Source organism: Macrosteles quadrilineatus, unplaced genomic scaffold (assembly GCF_028750875.1).
Source record: "Macrosteles quadrilineatus isolate MER2022 unplaced genomic scaffold, UCM_ALF_1.0 Scaffold_1__1_contigs__length_201487025, whole genome shotgun sequence".
In the NCBI taxonomy this organism is placed as follows: domain Eukaryota; kingdom Metazoa; phylum Arthropoda; class Insecta; order Hemiptera; family Cicadellidae; genus Macrosteles; species Macrosteles quadrilineatus.
In genome coordinates this window covers 13,992,269-14,018,010 of record NW_026542594.1, presented here as the reverse complement: position 1 = coordinate 14,018,010, position 25,742 = coordinate 13,992,269, and the positions used below count along the sequence as shown (strand labels likewise).

The following is a 25,742-nucleotide window of genomic DNA, read 5'->3' as shown; positions in this document are numbered from 1 at the left end:
ACACAGGTAGCCAGCCTGTAGTGTGAGACTCCTGAATCTATCGCAGACTACTCACTAAAAAACCCCCTCTACTCTGTTGGACACAGACCTGGAATTGTTTGTCACATTACTTCAAGTCAGGCCAACATGTTACCTAAGCCCTCAGGGCTCTCACCGTTTATGGCATTTGGATACTTTAAGACCTACACCGCATCCCGGTCAAGGTCGAGCTTCTTGGCGCGGAGAATACCCTGGATGTAATGTGACACACAGGTCCAATTGTCCTCACCCTCCGTCATCATCGGTATGACCGTGTCCACCGACAGCAGTCCTACTAACTGTTGAGCCTCCAGGCGGGGCCTTTCCCAACGCTGGCAGTGGAAAAATGTATGTTCCACGTCATCGGGAATGCCTGGGCAGTATATGCAATCGGGTGACACGGCTTTGCCCATCCTGAACAGGTACGACCGGAAAAAGCCGTGACCCGTCAGAAATTGGGTGAGGTAGAAGTCCACCTCTCCGCACCGCCGATTAACCCAAGGTTGGACTTGCTTTATCAGTCGCCTGGTCCAGCGTCCCCGAGTCTCCTGTTCCCAGCTCTCTTGCCACAGCTGGTAGGTGCGGGTGCGTTCCTCTGTTCGTGCCTGGTCCTCCCCACGGCGCTGATAAATTGCTTTTCTCTCCGCCGCCAAAAGTTTGACGGGGATGACTCCAGCAACCACCAGGACGGCGGGTTCGGACACTGTTCGGTAGGCGGATGCAACTCTTAGTGCTGCCTGACGCTGCACTCGGGCAAGCCGCATCCTATATACCTCCTTATTTAGAGCGTCTGCCCACACCTCAGCACCGTACAAGAGTACGGACTGGACAGAAGACATTAACAGCCTTCTACGGCTGGACCGAGGCCCTCCGACATTGGCCATCAACCGGCTAAGAGAGGAGACCACCCTAGCGGCCTTGTCCGCCGTACGGAAAATCTGATCCCGCCAGCTAAGCTTGCTGTCCACCATAATCCCAAGGTACTTGGCAGAACGAACGGTCTGGACTTCAACGGCCCCTACCCTCAACGGCACGATGGTGTCAATCCGTTTTTTTGTTAATATCACGATCTCAGTTTTGCTCAAAGCAAGCGAGAGACCGTGGTCTGTCATCCATGCGTTTATAGTACGCATAACTCGGTTCAGCTTTAGCTGAGCCAGCTCAACGCTACGTGCAGCTATCAAAACTGCAACGTCGTCCGCGTACCCAACCAAAACAGTTTCCTCAGGCATTTCAGACCTCAGGAGGCTGTCATACGCGACATTCCAGAGGTCCGGGCCGAGTATGGAACCTTGGGCAGCACCGGAAGTGACACTCATCGTCCGTGGGCCCTCTGTAGTGTCATACAAGAGGAGGCGGAACCGGAGATAATCCTCTATGATACGCATGAGGTATGCCGGGACGTGAAAGGTGTTCTCCAGAGCATCCAGCATATCGCACCACCTCGCCGAATTAAATGCGTTTCGCACATCGAGAGTGACGAGCAGCACAACCCTTCGAGAGTAGTGGTTAAAATCCTCAGCTCTCATCACGGCTTGCTTCACCTCTTCAACAGCGTCAACCGTAGATCGCCCCATCCTAAATCCATACTGCCGAGGGGACAGGTCCCCCGCAGCGACTACGGCTGAATTCAGTCGGGAACGTATCAACTTCTCGAGGACTTTTCCAGCCGTATCCAACATACACAGAGGTCTGTAAGAGGATGGCAGGTCTGGATCTCCCTTCCCCTTCCCAACAAGCACAAGCCTAGCTGTTTTCCAGCACGAAGGGAAAACTCCTTCGACTAGGCAGGCATTGTACATGCGTAAAAGGATCAAGGGGTTAATAGTCAAAACCTTTTTGAGAACTTCGCCGGGTACCCCATCGGGTCCAGGAGCCTTATTGTTCTTCAGGGATAGGACGGCCGCCTCCACCTCTCCAAGACTGAAAAGTGGTACGTCATCCACCCTTCCGAAATCCCGCAGTGGGCGCAACGTGTGAGCCGGGAAAAGGGACTCGACTATCCTCTCCATAGTGGCCCCATCCATGACGGAAGGTGGAGAGCGGGTGCCAAGTTTCTTGGTTACCAGTTTGTAACCCAAGCCCCACGGATTGGAATCGATATCGTCCCTTAATGTCTCCCAGCAACTACGTTTACTCCGGTTGATGGCTCGACGAAGAGACCTCCTAGCCACTCTGTAAGCATCCGACTTACGACGTCTGTCTACAGGTTCTCTGGCCCTGGTAGCAAGTCTTCTGGCTCTCAATGCTGACCGACGCAATTCCGCAATCTCGGCAGTCCACCAGTACACAGGTCGCTTATTGCACCGGGATCTTCCGCGAGGCATAGACTCATCGCAAGCGGAGACGATTAGTCCCATCATGGATGTAACTAACACCTCTGCATGAGCCACACTAGTTGCGGGGGGAACCACCGGTGTTCCTCGTAAGATGGCTTCATTGAATTTTGCCACGTCCAATTTTTTAATATTCCATCGAACGGGCACTTGACGAAACGCGGCTACTTGTCTCTGATGACCATCCAGGACATCAAAAATAATGTACTGGTGGTCACTGCCCGTGTAATCCTCCAGAACTCTCCAGGCTCTGATCCTTGGCAAAAGGGACTCAGATGCAAGGGTTATGTCTGGGATCGTTCCCCGCATCCCGGGGCGCCGGAAAGTTGGCGTGTTTCCCTCGTTGACGACAACGAGTCCGGCTCTGGCAGCAAAGTCCAGAATGTACTTGCCCCGGGAATTGGTGAGGGTCATTCCCCACTCGACAGCCCTAGCATTAAAATCCCCACCCACGACGACGTGTCCTGTGGTATTGCGCACGCTCTCTTCCAGGCGGTCTATCTTCTCACGAAATTCACGGATGGCCTCGTTGGGAGTGAGGTAGACACTAAAGTAAGTGACATCCCGGCACCGAACCCAAACGAAACCTCGGCCCTTCGCGTGACCCCGTACTTGTACTTTCGCTGCATTACGCGCCCAGAATGCAGCAGTACCAAGACTATCAGGGAACCAAAAAGATGGGTCCCTATCACGGTACTGGTACTGTTCGCTGACTAAGAGCGCGTCGACATCGTGTTCTAGGGCAAGCTGACATAGAAGTGCGTCAGCCGACCTGGATCGCTCAAGATTGCACTGAAGGATTCTTATCTTCGTGAAAGGACTTTCGCTTGCTGTAGTGCAGATTTGAATACACTACACTGTCCAGACCCAGCTATATGCTTCAAGTGTTTGTCAGCGAGCCCATTTTCTTTGCAAAGGAAACAGGACTCGACTTGGCAGTCCTTACGGACGTGACCGACCTCCCCGCACCGAAGGCAGTTCTTGCTTCGGTCGGGTCCCTTGCAGTTTCGGGAGGAATGGCCGAAACAGAGGCATTTAAAACACCTCTTCACTTCCACTCTCCGTCTGAGCCTGCAGTTGACCCAGCCGACTCTCAGATGCTGGAGTCCCAGCACTTTCGTGGCATGTGCGTCTGCCATTTCGGCGACCGCCATCCGCTGCTGACTCCTGTTCGGTTTTGTGAGCCACACCTTAAATAAAGCCGTTTGCCCGCCAAGCTCGGGGACAGCTTTCTTCAGGGCCTCAACAACATCAACCTCCGTCGACACACAATCAATGTCTCGAACCTCGACTGATGTCTTTGGTTCAAGAGCACGGACGGTGCCCTGGCCTTCAACAGCTGCCTTCAGTTCGGCAGTAAAGGCTGCTTTGTCTTTCGACTTACCCAGTTCAAGGAGAACGTCCCCGTCCCGGGTTCGTCTAATCGACCGTACAACCGTATCGGTCTGCTCTGGCTTAGCCTTGGCCTTAATTGCACCCAAGACCTCGGCGAAAGATCTCCCCCCTGAGGGCTTGACCAGGATTGCCTCCGTCCTGGGCTTTTTTGGCCGGGACTTTTTCGGAGCAGAGACCGAGCCGGGCCCAGTTTGGGCCACGCCGGTCGGCTGTGCCTTCACTGCCACATTCTTTATAGAGGCGACCTCCGCCCGCCTCAACTGCCTCTTCTCCTTTCGGGAACGACGTTTTTCCCACGCAGCCCCAGGTGTCTCTACGACTGACCCCTTTCGGGAACTTCCCTGAAGGGGGGTCGTAGGTAGCTGTGGTTGTTGGCTCTTTGCAGGAGCTGCAGCTATGTCCGAAAAGGATCTGGGCACAGCAGACAATAGATCAGTCTGAGTTGCCTTGGCCTTTACCGTGGTCCTTTTGGTTTGGACGCCTTCTTCTCTTTTTTGAGGACTGTCCGATGTGGAAGGCCTTTTACGTTTCTTAGAAGGCAGTGTTCTTTCGTCAGACAGAGACACAACCTTCTCGGCAATCTTCTCCATGGCTGCCTTACTCACCACCCGGCAGGCAAAAACGAAGCCAAGGTCATCCTCCAGTTTGGCCATGCCGTTTTTGACCACTTGATTTACGGCTTTCTGGGTCCGGAAGGTGTCCAGCATAGCCTTGATCGTAGCTTCCATGTCTTGGAGCCGGGTTTCAATGTCACTCTCTGCGTCAAGATATTCCTGGACACTGATGGGTAAGGCTATAATTAGTGGTAGTACAGGTTCAACTACACTCTCCACTGTTGTAACATCAATGTTTATTAATGATGCTGACATATCGGAACTGTGGAGATTAGACACTATAGGCATTACTGATACAAGTGAATCAGTTTCCAAAGAGCAAAAGGCTTTGGCAGTTAAAAATCATTTTATAAAAACTACCACTATAAATGAAGAAGGTCGATATGAAGTAAGTTTGCCCTGGGTTGATTGTCATCCTCCTTTGCCTAGTAACAGAGAGTTAGCCGAAAAGAGGTTATCAACAGTTGTAAAGAAATTGGATGGTAACAATTTTACCGTAGACTATGACTCAGTTTTTAAACAGTGGTTAAGTGATGGCATCATTGAAGCTGTACCTTCTGACGATTTGAACAACAACTTTCACTACCTGCCACATAGACCTGTAGTGAAGGAGAGTAGTATTACCACACGAATTCGTCCAGTGTTTGATGCATCAGCAAAGACCAAGTTTTCACCCTCATTGAACGACTGTATTGAAAATGGACCAAATTTAATTGAACTGATTCCTTCTGTTATGATGTGTTTTAGGGAAGGGAAGTTTGGAGTTATTGCTGATATAGCAAAAGCCTTCTTACAGATATCGTTAAATGTACAAGATAGAGATTTTCTTCGGTTTTTATGGTTTGACATCAATGAAAGAAGCCGAAGTATTGTTTACCGCCATAAAAGAGTTGTTTTTGGAGTGAAATGTAGTCCATTTCTTCTAGGGGCAGTAATTGATCTGCATCTTCAAAAATCTATGACTTCTCAGGAGTATGATGATAATGTGGTAAAGAAGCTGAGTAAAAGTTTTTACGTGGACAATGTTTCGACCAGTGTAGATACTTATGAGGAACTAAAACACTTTGTTGAAGAATCGAAACAAGTTATGGCTGCCGCTAAGTTTGATTTAAGAGGATGGCATGCCACGAGCGTCATTGAAGAAGGAGATACCAAGTTCGTCACTAATGTTTTGGGAGTTCAATGGAACTATATTGAGGACGTTCTGTTTTTTAACCTCACGAACTGTATTAAAGATTTGGACGTGTCTCGAATCACAAAGAGAGACATTTTATCCATATCTCACAATATCTTTGATCCAATTGGTATCCTTTGCCCTGTTACTTTGTTTCCTAAACTTCTTTTGCAAAGTATGTGGGACTTGAAAATTGACTGGGACACTGAAGTAAGTTCAGACATCAGTAAACTATTCATACTGTGGTTTAATGAGCTAAGCGCTCTTGGAAAAGTGAAAATACCCCGATGGATAGGTAAAATGACTATGGATTCAAATGGTTGTAGTATTCATACATTTTGCGACACAAGTATAAGATGCCTATGCTACAGTTATTTACTTGAGAGTTGAAATTGAAGATGAAGTAAGAGTCCAATTATTGTCGGCAAAATCAAGAGTAGCTCCTCTGAAGAAAACCACGATTCCAAGGTTGGAATTATCAACCGCCACGGTGGGAGCACGTCTCACAAGCTGGACGAAAAATCAAAGTTCCAAAAAGGTTCATGTTTGAGTAGTAATACTACTCGGTGGGAGGATGTTATATCTCCTAGTCTGTATATATGATGAATATTAACTTTGATTTAATTTATTTGTCATATGGTTTGGTTTTGTTTTGTTGTTGTCATAATAGTTTTATATGAGTTGTTGAAAATAGAAGTGTGGTTTTAAAAAGTCTAGTTTTTTTCTAATTTTATCTTTATAGTTTTCATCACTTTAAGAAGGTAGGTGTGTAGTGTAAAACAACATTAATGTCTAAATCTGGGGGGAGCCTACTATTTCTCTTACTACTTACAATCTCACAATTTTTTAAACAATTCCAGAACTCTGCAGGGTTTTCACATGAGGCAAGCTTGTTAGAAAAGAATAATTTCTTAGCCTCTTGGATCATGAAATTCAAACTATTTCTTATGGTTTTATACTCATACCAGTCTGAAGAATCTCTGGTCCTCCAATATTTGTTACGGTGTTTATTTTTAACAATTGACAATTCTTTAATTGTTTCATTTATCCAGGGAGCTTTTTTCCGTGTTACCTTCTTACAAACAATAGGAGCAACCTCATCAAACACTTTCTTTATATGATCAGTAATAAATTGCTCTATCTCATCAGGAGACTCTAGCTTGTACACACAATTCCAGTTAGTATCAGCAATTATGTTTAGTGCAGTATCTGCATTAAATTTAGAAAAATCTCTGAATGTGATTAGCTTCGACCCCCTTTTGTCTTTCTTACAAGATATACAACAATATATTAGTTTATGATCAGTCATCCTCATTCCTCTGTGGTCAACTATGCTGGGGGTGTCTATGACTCCAACTCTTTCAATCTCGGCTGATTTGTCTACTATGATGTGATCAATCAATTTTGCCGAGGTTTCTGTCACCCTTGTAGGCTCGCTGACAATTTGTATAGTGTTAGATTCTTTCATCAGCCTACGCAAGTAATTTGTTTCGCAGGTTTGTGACAGCATATCAATATTAGTATCCCCCAAATAAATGACTGATTTAACTTCAACCGCAAGGTCAATAAAAAGGGAGCGAAACAGATCCGAAAGGCGAGTGTACCTTATGTAGGAAGGACGATAAACCACACATATACCAAACTTACTCCCTTTGAAACTCACCACCACACAGAGATGCTCAATACCAGGATCGATAAAATCAGGTAAGTGGTACAGCTGAAAGTCAATGCCGTCTTTCACATACAATGCTACACCACCTCCTGGGTAACCATTTTCAGCAATTCGATCACAACGAAGCATTGAATATCCCGGTATAGCATAACTGTCTGTGGGCGTGTTTGGGTGGAGCCAGGTCTCAGTAACCCCTAATATGTCAAAACTAAAGTCATCAACAACTGAGCACAGCTCATTGAAGGCTGTGTTTAGAGACCTTATATTGACATGGGCCACTTTGAGATTCCCTTTACCCCCCCTCACTGTCAGTTTTCCGGAACATGAGAGGCTCCCGACGCATCTCCAATATTATTGGAGAAGCAACCCACACTCTCAGTCCCGGGAACAAGACAAGGAGTAGGGGCAGCTCCACGGGAGAGAGCACTCACACGATCCAAAGCTGCAGAAATGTGGTCCACAATCAGTGAACCTAAGCGAGAGGCACCCCTTCGATTCAAGTGGACCCCGTCCCGGGCTAAGTTACTCCTGCCAACACAACGGTTTGGATCCACAAAAGAAACGCCAAAATTGTTACACATTAGATCCAGCTGAAAATTAAAATCATGTAAAGATTTAAAAGGAATGTCACGGCGAGTTAAAACACTATTGATTACAATTTCAGCTTTTGGAAACCGTGTCTTGGCAGTATACAGGAGATCTGCCATTTGATGCAAACACTCTCTCTTACCATGCCCGCCGTTGTAACCTGGACCTCCCCTAAAGCCCCTCTTTAAATTGTTACAACCAACATGTAGGTAAATTACAGACAAATCCTTATTTACATAACCTAAAAGTTTTCTTTTAACATCTTGGATTCTGTCTCCAGGGCCGCAATGCACTTGAGCACCTCTGTTTGAGGCTTGTTTACCAGAAAACTTTAAATGTGAGTCACCAATGACTAACACTTTTTCAAATTGATTCGTATGGCAATTAACTAAATTACTAACTGTTCTATTTACAAAGACATTAGTGTTACATTCTGAAACTGTGGTTGCATTCTTAGGATCCAAGCTAACTGAGTCACAGACTATGTCACCAGCGACACTGGAATCAATATTAATTGGAACAGATTTACATTGAGTGTTGTTAGGTTTTTTTGACAAATTTTTTTTAGATTTTCTTTGAATTTGAGATTGCTTTTTCATAGAATTTTTAGGCTTTTTTAACCAATGACCTGAAGGATTTCTAAAAACAACACCATCAGACACCTCATTAATATGACTTAAGACAGAGAATTTATTTTTGCAAGAGATTTGATTTGATGTATTACTTTTTGCTTTGTTTGATTTTCCTTTATGTTTACATAATTTCCACTTTCCCTCACTGTTACCCTTATTACTACTAGCTAAGTCTACCTTATTTACACATGTTTGGTCGGCAAGTTGTGTCGCAGTCAGTTCCACACTTGTGTCCACCACCGTGACGTCACTGATGGTCGTAGCCAGGGTGCCCTCATCTTGCCGTGGGAACGTAGGTGTGATGATCTCTGCGCAGAGTTGAGCCAGCAGCAGCCGCGCGTTGACGATCACATGTAGACCACACTCGAAACCCGCAGTCTGCTGCGCCACACTCCCCTCGGTTAGTTGGATGCCGCCACTCAGTCCCAAGTTGTCAAGGAGTATCTGAGCATGCCGTCTGTTGACACCTCCCGAAGAGTCATAATGCACTGCAGACTGTTTACAAGTGTCCAGCAACAATAAACTCCAATGAGTACCCCCTCGATCACTTAAAGAATTGTTTACACAGAAGAAAACATAACGTTTAATACCGAAATGTAGCTCAGACAGTAGAGTTTGTACTTGGGATTCTTCACCGAGCTTCAAAATTTGAGTCAGTGACGCTCCCACGAAGGTAATATCACTACGGTGGTTAGACACTTCCGTATTAAACAAAGTAAAATAAGCAGTCAGTAACTCGTCTGATACCCATTTTGACTTGTCATTTATCGTGGCCTCGAAATTATTGAGCGTCAATGTCACATCAGAGAGTTTAGATTCTAAATTCTTGCATTGCAACACATTTTTGTCTAATAGTTTTTTTAGTCTACTATTTTCAACAATGTACCGTTTGTTTGTACACTGCAACCTGTCACAATCCTCAACAAGCCTGTCATGTTCATTTTGTAACTGTCTTAATGTCAAGTTGACATTGGAAGCTTTACTTAAACTATCAGTTAAGTTCCGAATTTTATTTTCTAGAGAAAGTCTTTCGTTTACAAGGCAATCATTTGCAACAAGTGACTCGTTTATCTCCAGACGATGGTTCCTCTTAAACACCTCTAATTGGCAATCTAGTTCCTGCAGTTTAGTCTCTGTACTGAGTAATTTATTATTTGTCTCAGCCAAGTGGCCACACGTAGAATTAAATTCAAAAACAACTTTAGCTGAAGCATTAACCAATTCTTCATGGCAATTTTGTTCACAATTTGCAACAAACTTTTCTAGTTGGAGACAAAAATTAGAAATTAGAAGTTCGTTTTCATCAGAAAAATGTGTACAGTCAGAGAGAAAACTTTCCATTTTTATTCTCAGATATTAAAAACTTGAATATATAAGTCTATGTCCACATACTATATACACACTAATACCAGGATTATAATTGACGAGATATCCCAGCGCCTTCAAACTCCTAACCTGAGCGCAACGCAGTAGTGTACGTTCGTTGCGTCGAGCAAATTGCAGGAGTCGCCAAAATTACGAGTAGTCGTAGGCCGGCTAGCAGCGCAACGCGACGGGGAGAAGCGATGCGGGAGAAAGTCTCTGCGGCCGGCAACACTGGTCCCGATGCGCGGCGGCGAGTGCGCAGACGTACCAAACACGCTGTCGCACAGTCTTATCAAACACGAAACTTGAGTTATCAGTTGTCTGGTTATTTACAATTACACACTACGATGTCATTACACAGTAAAATAATAGTTGCAAAACAGTCCAAGATCAATAATAACACAAAGTAAAATAGTCCAAAAAACATTTTACCACTAAAACATACTTTTAAAAACTCACAAGACGTACAGCCCTTCCATTCTGGGCAGATCACGGCTGCCAACCCTCAAAAGTGAGCGTAATAAAATGAAATCAACTATCTCTTACCAAACAGTTGGCAGGAAGCATTAATAGATAAGCTATGTACCAAATACAAATATGATAATCAAAAATGGGTTTTAAATGTATTATTGTTCATTTTTATTTTTTCACCTCAAATATGTAATAAAATGAAACTTTCATAATTATTTGCAAATCTACACGAATCAGGCTTTCCAACCCGTTGTTGATATCCAACCCATTAAAGCAACAAAATCGGTCCGGTAGAAGTCTAGATTTAGTTGTACAAAGTTTAAGAAAATATATCTAATTCAGTATTGTCTCCCCACTATAAATTTGGATATCACTTAGCTTATTGCCAATAACTTGTAAATGGTGAGGAAATCCACCAAAGTGGAAGGTGATATTCTGAAAGAGAATAAAATTTCCTACAAATTGGTACCATGCGCTTCTTGGAAATACTCAATAAAAGCAGCCAAAAGTCGCACCCAAATAAAAAGTAATAAAAACAGTTTTCAATGTATTTCTTATGGAAAATATATTTTTTCAAACTTTTTCACCATAAATCATAACAAAAAATAAAATTCATAATTATTTGCAAATCTACACCAAATTAAGCTTTTTAAGGACCCATTAATTAATAAAATCAGTCCAGTAGAACTCTAGATTTAGTTGTACAAAGATTTTTTAACTGAATTATATATAAGTAGATATTTTTTAGAGTTGACTTTTCTAATATTTAAGAGATGGAAAAGATTAAAAGATTTAGTTGTTTTCAGAAATTTTAAACTAAATTCTACCCTAAATACTGAAATCGGTAAATCCTTTCACGTCACTTTTGAGATTTGATTGAAGATACTATATCAGTAATTATAGGAATTTCTACCAGTCTACAGCTGTTAAAAGTTATAAGTGTTTCAAGCCACTAGAATTGGTTACCTGTAGGCTATAGGCTAACTAATGTTCCTGTTTTGTCCTTAGAAATGTGTCAAGTGTCGGCAATGTGACTTCATGACAAACAAACCGCGGGAAATGATTCACCACCTCAAGCTTTTACACTCAGAAACTCAGACAGCACCAATTTGGAAGTGCTCTAAAGTAAGTTAGTATTACTATTTTATTTTTATATCAAAATATTACTGGATGTTTATTAAAAAGAGAGTAGCATTAGCTTCAACACGGTCTCAGTAATGTTTTGTTGGTGATAAACAAGCTTTGTTGGTTGCTAATTGAAAAAGACTCAAACCGAGACTAATATCCATAGTGATATCAAACAATATGCATAGTGATATCAACACACACAATGTGTGCCTACTAAATCTGGCTTAAAAAATTTAAGGAGTGTTCCAGAGAATTCAAGACAAAATCCTTACAATTAAGTATCATACTATTATCGCAACTTGCCTTTATGCTTCATCACACCTCATTTGTATTAAGTAAAATCTTCTAAAAGACTTATTCTAAGAAATAATCATTCTTATCACACAATGCATTCAACTGATCTATATTTATATCTCACTATGTATTATAGGCCTACTAATATATATTTAACTCCCAATGAATGTTATTTTGTGGTCTATAATATAAATACAGTCTAACCTTGATATAACAACCTCGATAAAACAAATTCCTTGTTATATCACATTTTTTTAAATCCCCTAGAACTCTCCGTAACACACAATGCATATTTTACCTCTACATAACAAACAAACCATATCAACAACCTTAATTTAACGAATTTTTGACGATCCCGGCTAAAATAAGACACCTCAATATAACGCATTTATCTTTTTCAGAACCTCTACATGGTTAATTCAACTTCTACATAACTGTCTAGTCTACGTCTTTCCCTCAATATAACGAACCCCCCCTGTAAACTCACCTCACAATATTCATTTAGGCTAGGCCTATTCTATAAATGTTTAAAGTTAATAAGTTAACAAAGATATACGAATTACAAAAGGTGTTTTATTGAAACAAATGGAACAAACATGCAATGAAATTTAAAAGGCTTAACGTTATAATGAAAGGACTGACAATGGAGTGTGGGGGTTGAAATTAAAATGAAATAGAAGATAAGTTTGAAATAAAGGTTCAAATAATTTAGATGTGCTAAATCTCAGGGTAGGGTGTTGTGCTGGCTTGAATGCTAAGAATTAATAAATTAAATAGTGTCCAAATAGGCCTAATTAAGGTGTTAAACTTACAAAATTCCAACAATGAAAAATCTAATTTTGAGGTTGTCCAAAATGTAAGTCCAATGTGCACTGAATTTAAAAGAGTTTAAAAGAAAAGTTTATACTTAATTTTGAAAAATAATGTTGGAGTTAAGTCTAAGTCCTCTTGATGTTTACTGTGATATAACTTGAATATAAACTGATTTTCTTGATGATATTAATTAATTTAATTTAGATAAAAACTGGACTCTTCTTTTAACAGTTTCAACTTCCACTATGGCTTCCTTCTCTTCCCAATCTCAATGTCCACATAATTCATTGTTGAACACATGGATCACTGTTTCACTACTTCTTTAATTTTGATTCCTTAAGGACTAATTTTGAAATTATATTATAAGAAATTTTGATGTATTGCAATTCTCTTACATATTTAACTAGTGTACCTGTTGCTCGAATTAGAGCAATTGCGAAGCATTACAGGCGACTCAAAGATTATGGAAGTACTCACGATCTACACAACAGTTAGATATAATCAAAATCTTTTGTAAATATCTTTTTTCAAAAAGCTGATCTTGTTTTTTTAGTGTTTTTAGTGTAAAAAAAAACATTATTTATATTTCTTCTACTTGGTTGTGTTCTATGACTTTTTCTATGTTTCCATTGTTTGCAAATTGGTTATTTCAATGATTGCTCAAGAAATGTAGCACAGCGTTAATTCAGTTTTATATTTAGCCTATATCAAATCGTCCAGGATTTCTCGCTCTTTTCAATGGTAATAATTACACCAACCCAAGTTTTGTCTACAGATGCGATATGCCAAAGAATATCACCTACGTACCATCTCCAAGAAGTGGTAAAAAATGCAGAAACCAACCCATACAATAGATATAAGTTAACTCCATAAGAAATTATTTTAAAAGTTACTGTGATATTAGGATTTTCCACTGATTTGGTAATAGAACATTATATTGCAAAACATGACACGATGCAGAAGAAAATCAATTTTAAAATCAGAAAAATCCATGCAAATACTGTACTTCATTTTGAAAAATTCAATAAATCACAATTTAAATATTAACAGCTATTGCATTAAAAAGTAGTGTAGAATTATGCATATGGTCGTAATGTAAACAAATCCGAAGAGGCAACTTTAAAGGCTTCTGGGGCAGAGCCCCAAGGGAATTTACCTCTTTCCTCTTTTGATGGCTCATCTACAGACCAAGACCTTTCTTTAGAGATCCCTACCAAGTTTCTACGCCCAGCCGTTCTCTCAAATTAGCTGTGACAAAAACCCTGTTTTCCTCCATAAGAATAACATGGGATGGGAATTTAAAGGCCATGGGGGCAGAGCCCCAAGGGAATTCACCATGTTTCTCTTTTGATGGCTCATCTACAGACCAAGACCTTTGTTTGGACACCTCTACCGAGTTTCTACGCCCAGCCGTTCTCTCAAAATAGCTGTGACAAAGAAAAACAGTTTCAAATTAATATATAGAAGATAAATAATTAAGTTGTGAGCTTTGTAAAAAAAATATATAGGCTATGGAATTAATATTATTAATGATTAATTGAACAGATTAATGAAATTATATAAATTAGGATAACAAATACTAGGCCAGCCTTTCTGAGGAGTGATTAATAACAAAGGTGTATGAACAAAAGTTAACATTTTAAGAAACTTTACTAAATAATGAATGAATGAAATGAAATATTACACCCCCCACACTATTGTTTAAAAAAAATACCCCCGCCGCAGCAAACCTGCAGACTAAGCGAATTTCCATTTGCCTGATTTGATTTTCAATTAAATTTATTCAAATAACATTAGGTTTAACGAGTACCTAGGTTTGCTGCCTACAGGGTAATAAAGTGTGTTTTTCAGTAAAATATTAACAGCTTAGTATAAAATAAATCGATTGGCCAAGTTTGATCCAAATATATGCATAAACAAGCAAACTACAAAAGTTTACTTATTCTACATAAGAATAACATGGGAATTTTTAATTTATAATTTTCTCCGTAACCAATAACCATACAAAAACACTTCAATATACTGAATTATTTGTTTTTTTAAGCTCTTCAAAATGGTCTAGAAGAAATTTGGGAAATTTTATGTTTTGAGGGTCAAAAATGAGAAAAACCAATTTTTACCCCATAAATCCCCCCATAAAACCCCGTTCCCATGGTCCGATCATGCTGGCTCGCAAACTCGTTCGAATAAACGTAGGTTTACACGTTTGTACCAAATTTCATCGAAATCGGATCATTTTTGCTCGAGTTATCGTGCTGACGGACACATATATATATATATATCTAATATATAAAATTCTCGTGTCACAGTGTTTGTCTGCAAACTCCTCCGGAACGACTTCACCGATCGTAATGAAATTTGGTGTGTAAATTCTGTAGGTATGCGAATCGAACGTAAACTATTTCCCGTTTCGAAATTCTTAAAAGGGCTCCGCCCCAGTGGCTCTGGAGTTTCCCATGTTAACCTTATGAGAAATGGAATTAATGAATCTTAACAGCTGTTTCAATTAAACAAGTTGGTTCTGTTCTATGATGTTCAATAGCATTAAAGTTACAAGGATTACCAACAGGGTGCAGCACTATTATTTCTTTTACATTTATGACAACAGCTAATTTGCAACCAAAAGGTGAGTGAGCGTAGCGAACGAACTTCAACCTGGAGGCGAGTGAGCGTAGCGAACGAGCTAACCTGGAGGCGAGTTAGCGTAGCGAACGAGCTCCAACCTAAAGGCAAGTGAGCGCAGCGAACGAGCTCCAACCCAAAGGTGAGTGAGTGTAGCGAACGAACTTCAACCAGGACGTGATTGAGCGATGCGAACGAGATCATCTTGAAAATTAAACGTAACGGTACTTTCTTTCCATCGGTCTGTCTTAGGGGAAACCTATAACTTAGGCGATACGAAGTTCGCCGGGTCAGCTAGTAAATATATAAATATATATATATATATATATGAATTTGAACGGATGGTGTTTTTGGCTTTTAGGAACATCAAAATGAAAAAGTAAATCGGTCCCGGGACTAAGTCTTACCATGAGACCTACGGTAATAGCTTATTCCCTATAGGGAAATTCGCTAAAATCAGAGTTTCTTAATGAAAATGAAATGGAGAGGTGACGGCAACGCTTGCGCTAACATTCATCTGCTCTTTTTTTTACACATCTGTCTGCTGTACTCTATGTCTCAACTGATTTCATTCACTGAGGACTGATGTCGACATAATGCTTAGTAAACTGGGCTTGGGTGATAAGTAACTATGGCAACTTGTGAATTTTTTTATGAAGGGAAACCTAAGAAAGAACAGAAGAACAAAGATAAAGAATAGCAACATTGTTGTCTTTATTATCTTTAAATGATTATACACTTTCATGATGACTTATCAAATGTTTTTATTGTTTTCAATTTCAATACAATTTGTTTCAACTAAGGCAACACCAATGCTATAGTTTATTATTATTATTGACATTCCTCTGTTGTGATATTGATATAGCAGTACGGTAGCATGAATGAAATATATATATATTAGGGATGGACGGGATTGAATTTTTAGTTCGGGACGGGACGGGACGGGATTTTTATTTCCTTCCCGATTTTCGGGACGGGACGGGACGGGATTTTTTTCTGTGCATAAAAAGAAAGTACTGTATTGCAGTTACCAAAAAAGACATACGAAATAAATTTTTACCATTTGTGGTGGCACTGATCTATAAAAACAAAAAAATGGGTAACAATTTACAGGTACCTATAGAAACTTGTGACTCGCGGGTCACGGAGTGATCGTCTGTATGACTCACGGTCACGGCGCGATCGTCGTCATGACTCCGCGGTCACGGGGTTATCGTCGGTATGACTCCATGGTCACGGCGCGATCGTCGGTAGGACTCGCGGTCACGGCGCGATTGTCGGTAGGACTCCGCGGTCACGGGGTTATCGTCGGTATGACTCGCGATCACGGCTCGATCGTCAGCATGACTCCGCCATCACGGCATGATTATACTGATCGTCAGTATGACTCCGCGGTCACGGCACGATCGTCGGTAGGACTCCGCGGTCACGGCGCGATCGTCGGTAGGACTCCGCGGTCACGGCGCGATCGTCGGTATGACTCGCGGTCACGGCGCGATCGTAGGTATGACTCCGCGGTCACGGCGCGATCGTCGGTATGACTCGCGGTCACGGCGCGATCGTCGGTAGGACTCCGCGGTCACGGAGCGATCGTCGGTATGACTCGCGGTCACGGCGCGATCGTCGGTATGACTCGCGGTCACGTCGTGATCGTCTGTATGACTCGCCATCACGGAATGATCGTCAGTATGACTCCACGGTCACGGCGCGATCGTCGGTAGGACTCCGCGGTCACGGCGCGATCGTCGGTATGACTCGCGGTCACGGCGTGATCGTCGGTATGACTCGTGGTCACAGCGCGATCGTCGGTAGGACTTCGCGGTCACGGCGCGATCGTCGTTATGACTCCGCGGTCACGGCATGACTGTCGGTATGACTCCGCGGTCACAGCCCGATCGTCGTTATGACTCGCGGTCACGGTGCGATCGTCGGTCCAATAATCGCGGCCACGGCGCGATCGTCGTTATGACTCTGCGGTCACGGCGTAATCGTCGAAATGACTTCGTCTCCTGCGTTCGCGGACCTATCGCTCGCAATAACGGCGTTATCGGCACTCGCGAAGCGGAAAAATCGCCGACGATCGGACCAAATCCCGTCCCGAAAAATTCCCGAGTCAAATGTAATCCCGTCCCGATAATCGGGAATATTTTTTTCCCGAAAAATTCCCGAAATTTCGGGACCCGTCCATCCCTAATATATATATATATATATATATATATATTCATACCATGTTGAATAACCGTGGTTTTCACTAACCGTGGTCTCCCTCCACCTTATTACCCCGGATAATCATGGTTCTAATTTACAATGTCAATACTGTAGGTACTGTAAAGTATTGTAGCCAATGCTACTTAATTGTGTTTTAATGAGGCCAAATCTCGACCGATATTGACCGATGCTGTTTCTGAACCTCGATCAGCGAAATACCTGCAAACCTAACCTCAATATAACGAACCTTGTTTTAACGAAATCCTTGATATAACAAAAAATTTGTTCGGTCCCTTCAGATTCGTTATACAGAGGTTGGACTGTATATGTATGTATACAGGGTGATTGAAGTGTGCCAGCTGTTTTATTTGAAAGTTATAATAAGAAATATAATGAAATTTCTAATTTTAACTGCCTTGGATTTTTTATTTTAAAAAATTTGGTCAAGTTGAAAGAATAATTTTAGTTACCATTTTTCCAATATGGCCACCAGCTTTGATTTTTCTTATGGATAACCCTATATTTTATGATTTTTTAAGAAATTAAATGCAATTTAAAATTGTTTTTATTCTTGGAATTTTTCTCTAAAGATACTCTTTTAGGAATTACAGCGTGTTTACAACTAAGAAAAAATTACTTGCGGTGTACATTCTGCGTTATTTAGCTACTAAACAAGTAAATTACTTGTTTAGATAAAAGAATATTTTATTTATGTCATATAGGTAGGGATGAACAAGATCCTGAATTTCAGGAAATTTTCAGGGAAAAAATATTGTTGATCTTGAAGGGATTACATTTATAGTAGGCTTTTATCATAATCCCACCTCCTTGGTTGTTGTTCCTACTATAATAACAATAGGCACTAAGTCCAAAACTATTGATCTCGTCTATTGTCAATTTCTGTTCTGTCAAGATTATAATATCAGGTTTGAAGTCATCAATAGTAATTTTTAAAGAATCTATTCTGCTGCAATATTTATCCATATATTGACCTCAATAGTATTGGCTGTATGTTTTGGTGAAAAACTGTAACTTTAGGTGCTGGATTGTTGGTGGTGTTAGTTATTTGAAATCTTTTGTTACAATTCTGCTTCTTAAAAAATAATTCTTACTATGCGGTCTTACGGGTATCATTATACCCGAGCAAAACATCAAGCTCTGCATTATAAGTAGGCGCAACACTTACTTCACCTTCACTGAGCACAGCACTTGTTGTTGATGTGTGTGCAGGCGTAGGTGCATCTCTCTGTGTGGATTTCTGGTCAGCCTGTGTTGATTGTTTAATCACCTCGTTGTACTGCAGTTCATCTGGTACCACTGGAGGGCTGGCTTGATTGGAACAGGGGCTGCTCGTCAGATCATCAGTCGTAATTGTGGTGTAGTCATCAAAAGCATTCACTGTGTCACTAGCTTTAGCAGCTTGCAATGTTTGTATTGGTATCACCAGGGCCACCTCTAATGACGTTGGTAGGAGTGCTAGTCATAGCAATGCAGCTGGTGCTTGGTGGCAGCTGTGAGTTCCCTGTCTTTGGTGTCTGGTCAGGCCACCCGCGCCAGGGCGAGGAATCAGACATCACTGGCATTGAAGCAATGAGTGGCAGGAATGACCTTTAATGATGGTTTAAAAGATTTCTTGTGTATTTCAGCTTTTAGTGATTCTTCTTATGTTTTCTTGAGTCTTCATTGTATGTCACAATGATTACTGCAGCATTAGTCCTTTGTTGGAATTAAATTATACTAGATAGGCTACATAAGTTTTTATTTCCACTTTGTCCCTTATGCATCCAATTGGGGAACAGTATAAAGTATCATAGTTCCTGCTTTTAAAATCGATAGTGAGATGTCCTGCATGGTCTTGGGATATGTTCAAGATTTTGTCACACCTGCAATCTCGGATTATAGTCATGATGACAATGTGATGACAAAATCAAAATAAGTAAGTTAAATTTATAACTTTGAAATTTTTCAATTTAATAATGTTACATTTTTAAGTTAACAAAGTTATTAATTTAACCTATATGAGATTTTATATTTATCCATATATGATTTTATTTTAATATTTTTACCTATATGTACTTATCAAAATATTTTTTAAAATTTAACTCGGCATATTTAAAATTTTAAAATCTATATTTGTTGTAGACAAAACCTTCAGTTTTTGTCTACAACTCTGGACATACAAAAGGCCTCATGAAATAAAAATTACAAAAACGAGCTGTTACCCACGGGCTTCACCCCGTTTGACTTTATAAGTATTAATAAAACTATTGATTGGTTAAGTTAAGCTGAAATAAATAAAACAGAATACAGTAATACAAACAAATAATCAGACCTGATTTTAATAAGGTAATACCGTAATACATTGAAAGAATAACATACAAATAAGTACAGCTGAGGTATTTTTAACATTAGGTATATGGAAAGTACCCTTTAGAAAAGAATTACGACCTTAAAGAATAATGGATAGTTTTGCACAAGGTTTCTCGTCATGACGGACATTTTAAGTATGTTGTTCATTGGGGTGTGACTTGTAGTTTTCTTAAAAGTGCATGGGTACTTTGGGCTTTATATATGGATATTAATGTATATATTAACATTTGAACAGCTGGCAATTTAAAACCAGTAAGTTAAACCAACTCAGCATATATAACACAGTAGATGTAAAACTATTTATTAAATTTGTACTTTATTTAACAGTTTCTTACGTTTTTATAGTGTCCATACAAGTCAAAGCTGCGTGCTCATTTGAATCGCCACGTTAATGATGTGCATGAAGGGGTACGGAAGTTCTTGTGCCAATACTGCGGCAAGAAATTCAAGCGGAATGAAACTCTGATGGAACACAAAGCTACCCACGGAGAACTGACTCAATCCTTTACCTGTCAGTTCTGTGACAAGGCATTCCCCAAGTCATTTCAACTACAACAGCACATGGTTGGTTCATAACAGAAGTTAACAGTCTATTAGAGTTTCAATTATCCGATCAATGTCTATAGGTCCATTTAAGTAAGCCGGTAGTGCAATGGACTTCATGCCCAAGTCAATGATGTCGTGGGCTTGGATCCTGGTACCTGCGACTACTTTGTATCATTTCATGTTGTAGTTGTTTTTCTAGGCCACTTTATGCAAATTAAAATAAGAAGGTTACAATACCTGCAGACTGCCTATAGTGGTCCTCGATCATCCAACAGGATTACACGTTTCGGTATTCTTATACTATAAAAATAAATAATTCTTTATTGTCACGATCATCAGATCATTTACAAAACTTGAAGTTTTTTGACACTTGATGTCACATCACAGTTTTTAAAAAACACAGTCACAAAACATTTAGTCACAAAGTACAGTAGGCCTACGATAAAAAAAAAAAACGAGAGACAAAAAAGGAGCAACGCATGCATTTAAAGTGTCGAGTCTTGACTGCTTCTTTCTTCGAGACTCGACACTTGAAATGCAAGCCTAACGCATTGACATACCAAAACGCGTAATCCTGTTGGATGATCGAGGACCACTATAGACAGTCTGCAAGTATTGTAACCTTCTTATTTTGATTTACTTTTTATCCGTATAGTTCACCCCTTGCTTTGCTGGATACTTTCCACGCAGAAGCCCAAGTCCTATGTGGACAGGAAACTGTGGTGGGTCAGTGTAGGCTTACATGGAAATAGTACACAACTTTATGGTAGGTATTCACAGGGAGGGTCATCTAACAAAGAAGGTCGGATAGTTGAAACTCTACTAGTTTCATATAATATAATCTTATTTTTGTATGATTAAATTATTTTCATCACCTTATAAATCGAGTTTATTTTTATTTTATATTTTTGCACAGGTACAACTAATTACTCTGAAACAATATAAGCAGTGATAGAAAAACTGAATTGACAATATACATGATCAGAAGTTCTCAGGCATCAGCTCTTGTAAATGATAGGATGAGAAATGTTTCAAGTTCAATACAATCCAGCTGTTTCTTTTCATACCAGACCAAACTAAAAACTCCCTTTTTTCCAAGCAACTAACAAAACTAATCGTGAGGTTCCTTTCAACTAGTAAAACTTACTCTTCTATTTAATGTCCTTTCATTTTGAACAACTAACTGTAAGTATAGAAAAAAAATGTAATTTTTGTTTTGGGAGTCCAGATCTGATCTCGCAACTGCTGAACTTTAGGTTTGAAGGCGAGCAGCATAACAACTCAGCCACCTATACAATCATGATTTCTTAAACTAATGATCAAGTCCTAATGAGAAACTCTTAAATACAGTTTCTTTACTTGATATGAGGTGGAGATGAAAAAAGTATGTGAAGTCTAGGACTAGACACAAATGACAACAACATGACCATCAGTGGCGGTGCCAATGACTGTAGAGGCTAAAGCCTTCTCATTAGACCCTGGCAATAGTTATTTGTGTAACTAGTGGTGAAAGTGGCACTTTGCTGCACACGAGAGCAATGTTTACGAATGATCTCGAGTGCAGCAAAGGCCTTTTCCACTCGTGTTACACATTATATTTTTCCTATAGTCACTATAAAGCATATAAATAATTAGTCTTTCAAACACTATACAACACGTTTTTAGGTTCAGCTGGCAACACAACTGGTGCCCTAGAGAAAGTAGTACCCGCGGTCCGTATCACTCCGCTATTTTTCCTCGGCAAGAAATATGCTCCGCGTTTTGAGAATATAGTTCCGTATGTTTTTGTAATTTGAAGTGGTTTCCGCGCCTAAAAAACATTCTTTAAAGGTATTTTCTTGTTAATTAAGATCGTAGGAATGTTTTAAAAACGTTTAAAAGAAAAGTCCAGAAAGTTCAGAAATACCGAAACTATAAACACGAAATGACAGGTTAAATCGTAGTTATAATAGTCAATCAGCTGCTCATAGTATTATTATCTTTAAGTGTTGCCAACCTATTTCCAAGCGTACACGGATTACGTGCATAATAGAACCACGCTGTTTTGTGTTGTTTCGTTGGAATCCTGATGTGCGGCAAAGTATAAACCGTACGACAAAGTATAAACCGTACGACAAAGTATAAACCGTACGGCAAAGTATAAATATGCAGCAATTAGCAGCTTTCTGTACTATAAACAGTACAAGGAAGCCAACTTTGTCGGGTGACTGTAGGAAAAATAAATTTAAACACTAGCTGTTGGCCCGTCCTACTTACGGGAATCAAGCAGTCGATTAAAACTTAATATAATTCAGAACAGCTAGTTTACATGCATAAAGAAACATTCTGGCAGTTTTAATAGGGAAAGTCATCTTATAAACAAATATCACATGACCAAAAATTTTCTTCATCCGATTATAGGCCTATTTAAAATGAGTAAATATTTTAAATCCGATAATTATACGATAAAACAGCGATTGTGTTGATTTGAAAAGCCATGAAGTGAGATTTGCGATCGATTCACACACACTGGTTACTGGTTTAAAGTACAGTAGCTACACCACCTTCCATTGCATACTATCACTTACATACTACCTTATTTTACCTCAATGGCCACGGAAACCGTAAGAGGATTTTGGCCTTCCATTTTCTTCCATCCCTTGCCTATTCTAATGTTGATCCCAGTCTGGAGAAGTCTTTCATTGCTTGGGCCTCCTAGTGGTCGAAAGTTGTATCTCCTTTCCTCCACCCATAGCCTGTCAATCAGAGCCTTTTACTTCTAGAAAGCCCCATATATCTGGGGGCTTAAACATTCCTCTTAGCTCTCTGTTCTTTCATATCTCAACCTCCGTTATCATGAAATGGCCCGTATATTTTCTCTGCACTCTATTCTCAAATCCAGCAGTAATGTTTTTTGTTTCTATATTCAGTGCCGAAGTTTCTGAACCATGCAGTACTCCTGGGATAATATGGTACGGTATGAATCAAATTTGGTTTCTACAGACACCCTGGAGCTCATTGGACAGTTTTCTTTAAACCTATCACACCAAAAATGTGACATCATTAAATTAACCGTCCATGCATCTACAGGGTGAGTTTTAATTGTCCCCCCCCCCAACTTTTCTCTACATTTTTTCAAATATCAATCCCAGACCACTTCCAAACATTGTTGGGTAGTAAGTACTTTATTTTGACAAGGTGGCCATTTCCGGCCGCCATCTTGGATCCGCCATATTGGATGCAAAATTTTTTTTTCAAATGTAAAGGTGGGGTTGTGACCCATTATTTCGAACTAAATTTTTACCCTGATTACAATGCCGCAAACCGTTTTAAAAAATCTTGATTCATTCTAAAGTTATGAGGGCTTTTTAAAACGTTATTTTTAGCCCATTTTAACATTGTGCATTTACAAACTAAGACCATAATCTCAAAATAGTGCTAGATAAAGATAAGTATACACTACCAGTAATTGTCGACCTATTTTCACTTGGTTATGACTGATGTATTTTTTTCGGCCGCCATCTTGGATCCACCATTTTGAAATGTGATAAATTATTTTAAATATGAAGGGGGCGTTGTGACCCATCATTTCGAACTACTTTTTTAAGCTGAACTTAATTCCATGATCCGTTTTTCATTTTCATTTTTTGATTTTGAAATATTGACATTTTTAACAAAAAAATTTCAATATTTCATAAATAAAACTTGATAACAAAAAATGGGTTGCGGCATTGTCTTCAACTTAAAAAATTAGTTCGAAATGATGGGTCACAACACCCCCTTCATATTTAAAATAATTTATCACATTTCAAAATGGCGGATCCAAGATGGCGGCCGAAAAAAATACATCAGTCATAACCAAGTGAAAATAGGTCGACAATTACTGGTAGTGTATACTTATCTTTATCTAGCACTATTTTGAGATTATGGTCTTAGTTTGTAAATGCACAATGTTAAAATGGGCTAAAAATAACGTTTTAAAAAGCCCTCATAACTTTAGAATGAATCAAGATTTTTTAAAACGGTTTGCGGCATTGTAATCAGGGTAAAAATTTAGTTCGAAATAATGGGTCACAACCCCACCTTTACATTTGAAAAAAAAAAATTTACATCCAATATGGCGGATCCAAGATGGCGGCCGGAAATGGCCACCTTGTCAAAATGAAGTACTTACTACCCAACAATGTTTAGAAGTGGTCTGGGATTGATATTTGAAAAAATGTAGAAAAAAGTTGGGGGGGGGGACAATTAAAACTCACCCTGTATATAATTAATACGCTACATGAAACTTTGTCGGTTGAACTCCTCCGCCATTTCTTAACCGATTTTATCCACTGACGTCTCATTGGAAAGAGCGTGTCGCGTAGATTTGCAAACTGGCCTTACACTTTTTTTTAAAGTCCCTTGGGCTCTGCCCCAGTGGCTTTGAAAGTTCCCATGTTATCCTTATGGAGAACTTAATTGTTTACATTTTGATCAGCTGTATAGTTTAATTGCTGTTATTTATCTTTAAATTCATTGAAACGCATTGAGTACATTTATTTACTATTTGAGTTTGTGTAAACATAACCCCCAAGACGGATCGTGTTAGTATGGTTGTACCTTAAATTTGTGTATTTACCGTTGTTTTGTGTTGCTATGACGGATCGTGTTAGCATGATTGTTACTTAAATTTGTGCATTTATCGTTGTTTTGTGTAGCTATAATTTGTTTATTTGTTGTTTCTTTCTTTTAAATGCCTCCGACGCGACGACAATGAAACAGACAGGAGGCGTAATCGTGATAACGACCGCAGCTACAGAACAGTGGCGCGTAATAGGCTTAACTCATCACAGTCAGCACCTGACCCTGGACAATCTCAACTATTAGTTTACAAATGCGCCCTAACACTACCCCAAAACGAGTTTTCGTTCTCATTAGGCCCTCTATCAATGACATGTGTTGCCTGTACAGCGAGGCATTTTGAGAAGGAGAAAACCGGCCGGAATGCTTTAGGTTTATCAATAACGAAGATAAACATGGTCTGAGTTACACACCGGTAATCTTTGAGTTGACTCTTTTAAACTCATTCTAAATATGACTGTTATTTGTTTTGAAATAACTCCTGTAATACTGTGCAATTGCTCGAATTCGAGCAACATGTATACTAGTATCCTTTACATCAATTTCACTGCATTAATCTATCTATACTATTATAAAGAAGAGGTGGTGTCTGTGTGTGTGTTTGTATGAGCTAATCTCAAAAACTACTGGTCGGATCGGGCTGAAATTTGGCATGATGATAGCTCACATTCCTGATTAACATATAGGCATATTTTTATCCCAAAAAATCCTTCGGGGCTCCGCCCCAGTGGCTCTGGAGTTTCCCATGTTAACCTTATGAGAAATGGAATTAATGAATCTTAACAGCTGTTTCAATTAAACAAGTTGGTTATGTTCTATGATGTTCAATAGCATTAAAAGTTACAAGGATTACCAACAGGGTGCAGCACTAGCACTATTATTTCTTTTACATTT

The 25,742-nt window shown here is 39.9% G+C and overlaps 1 protein-coding gene across 1 annotated transcript in view; it reads left to right on the top strand.

Annotated features, from left to right (window-relative positions):
- Positions 1–11,279: 11,279 nt before the first annotated feature.
- LOC129004573 (zinc finger protein 141-like) overlaps positions 11,280–25,742 on the top strand; it is a 48,235-nt gene continuing 33,772 nt past the window's right edge. The window contains exons 1-2 of the mRNA XM_054433141.1: positions 11,280–11,390; positions 20,046–20,264. Of these exons, the coding sequence (XP_054289116.1) occupies positions 11,304–11,390; positions 20,046–20,264 (306 nt within the window). The 5' untranslated portion in view covers positions 11,280–11,303. The remainder of the gene's footprint in view (positions 11,391–20,045; positions 20,265–25,742) is intronic.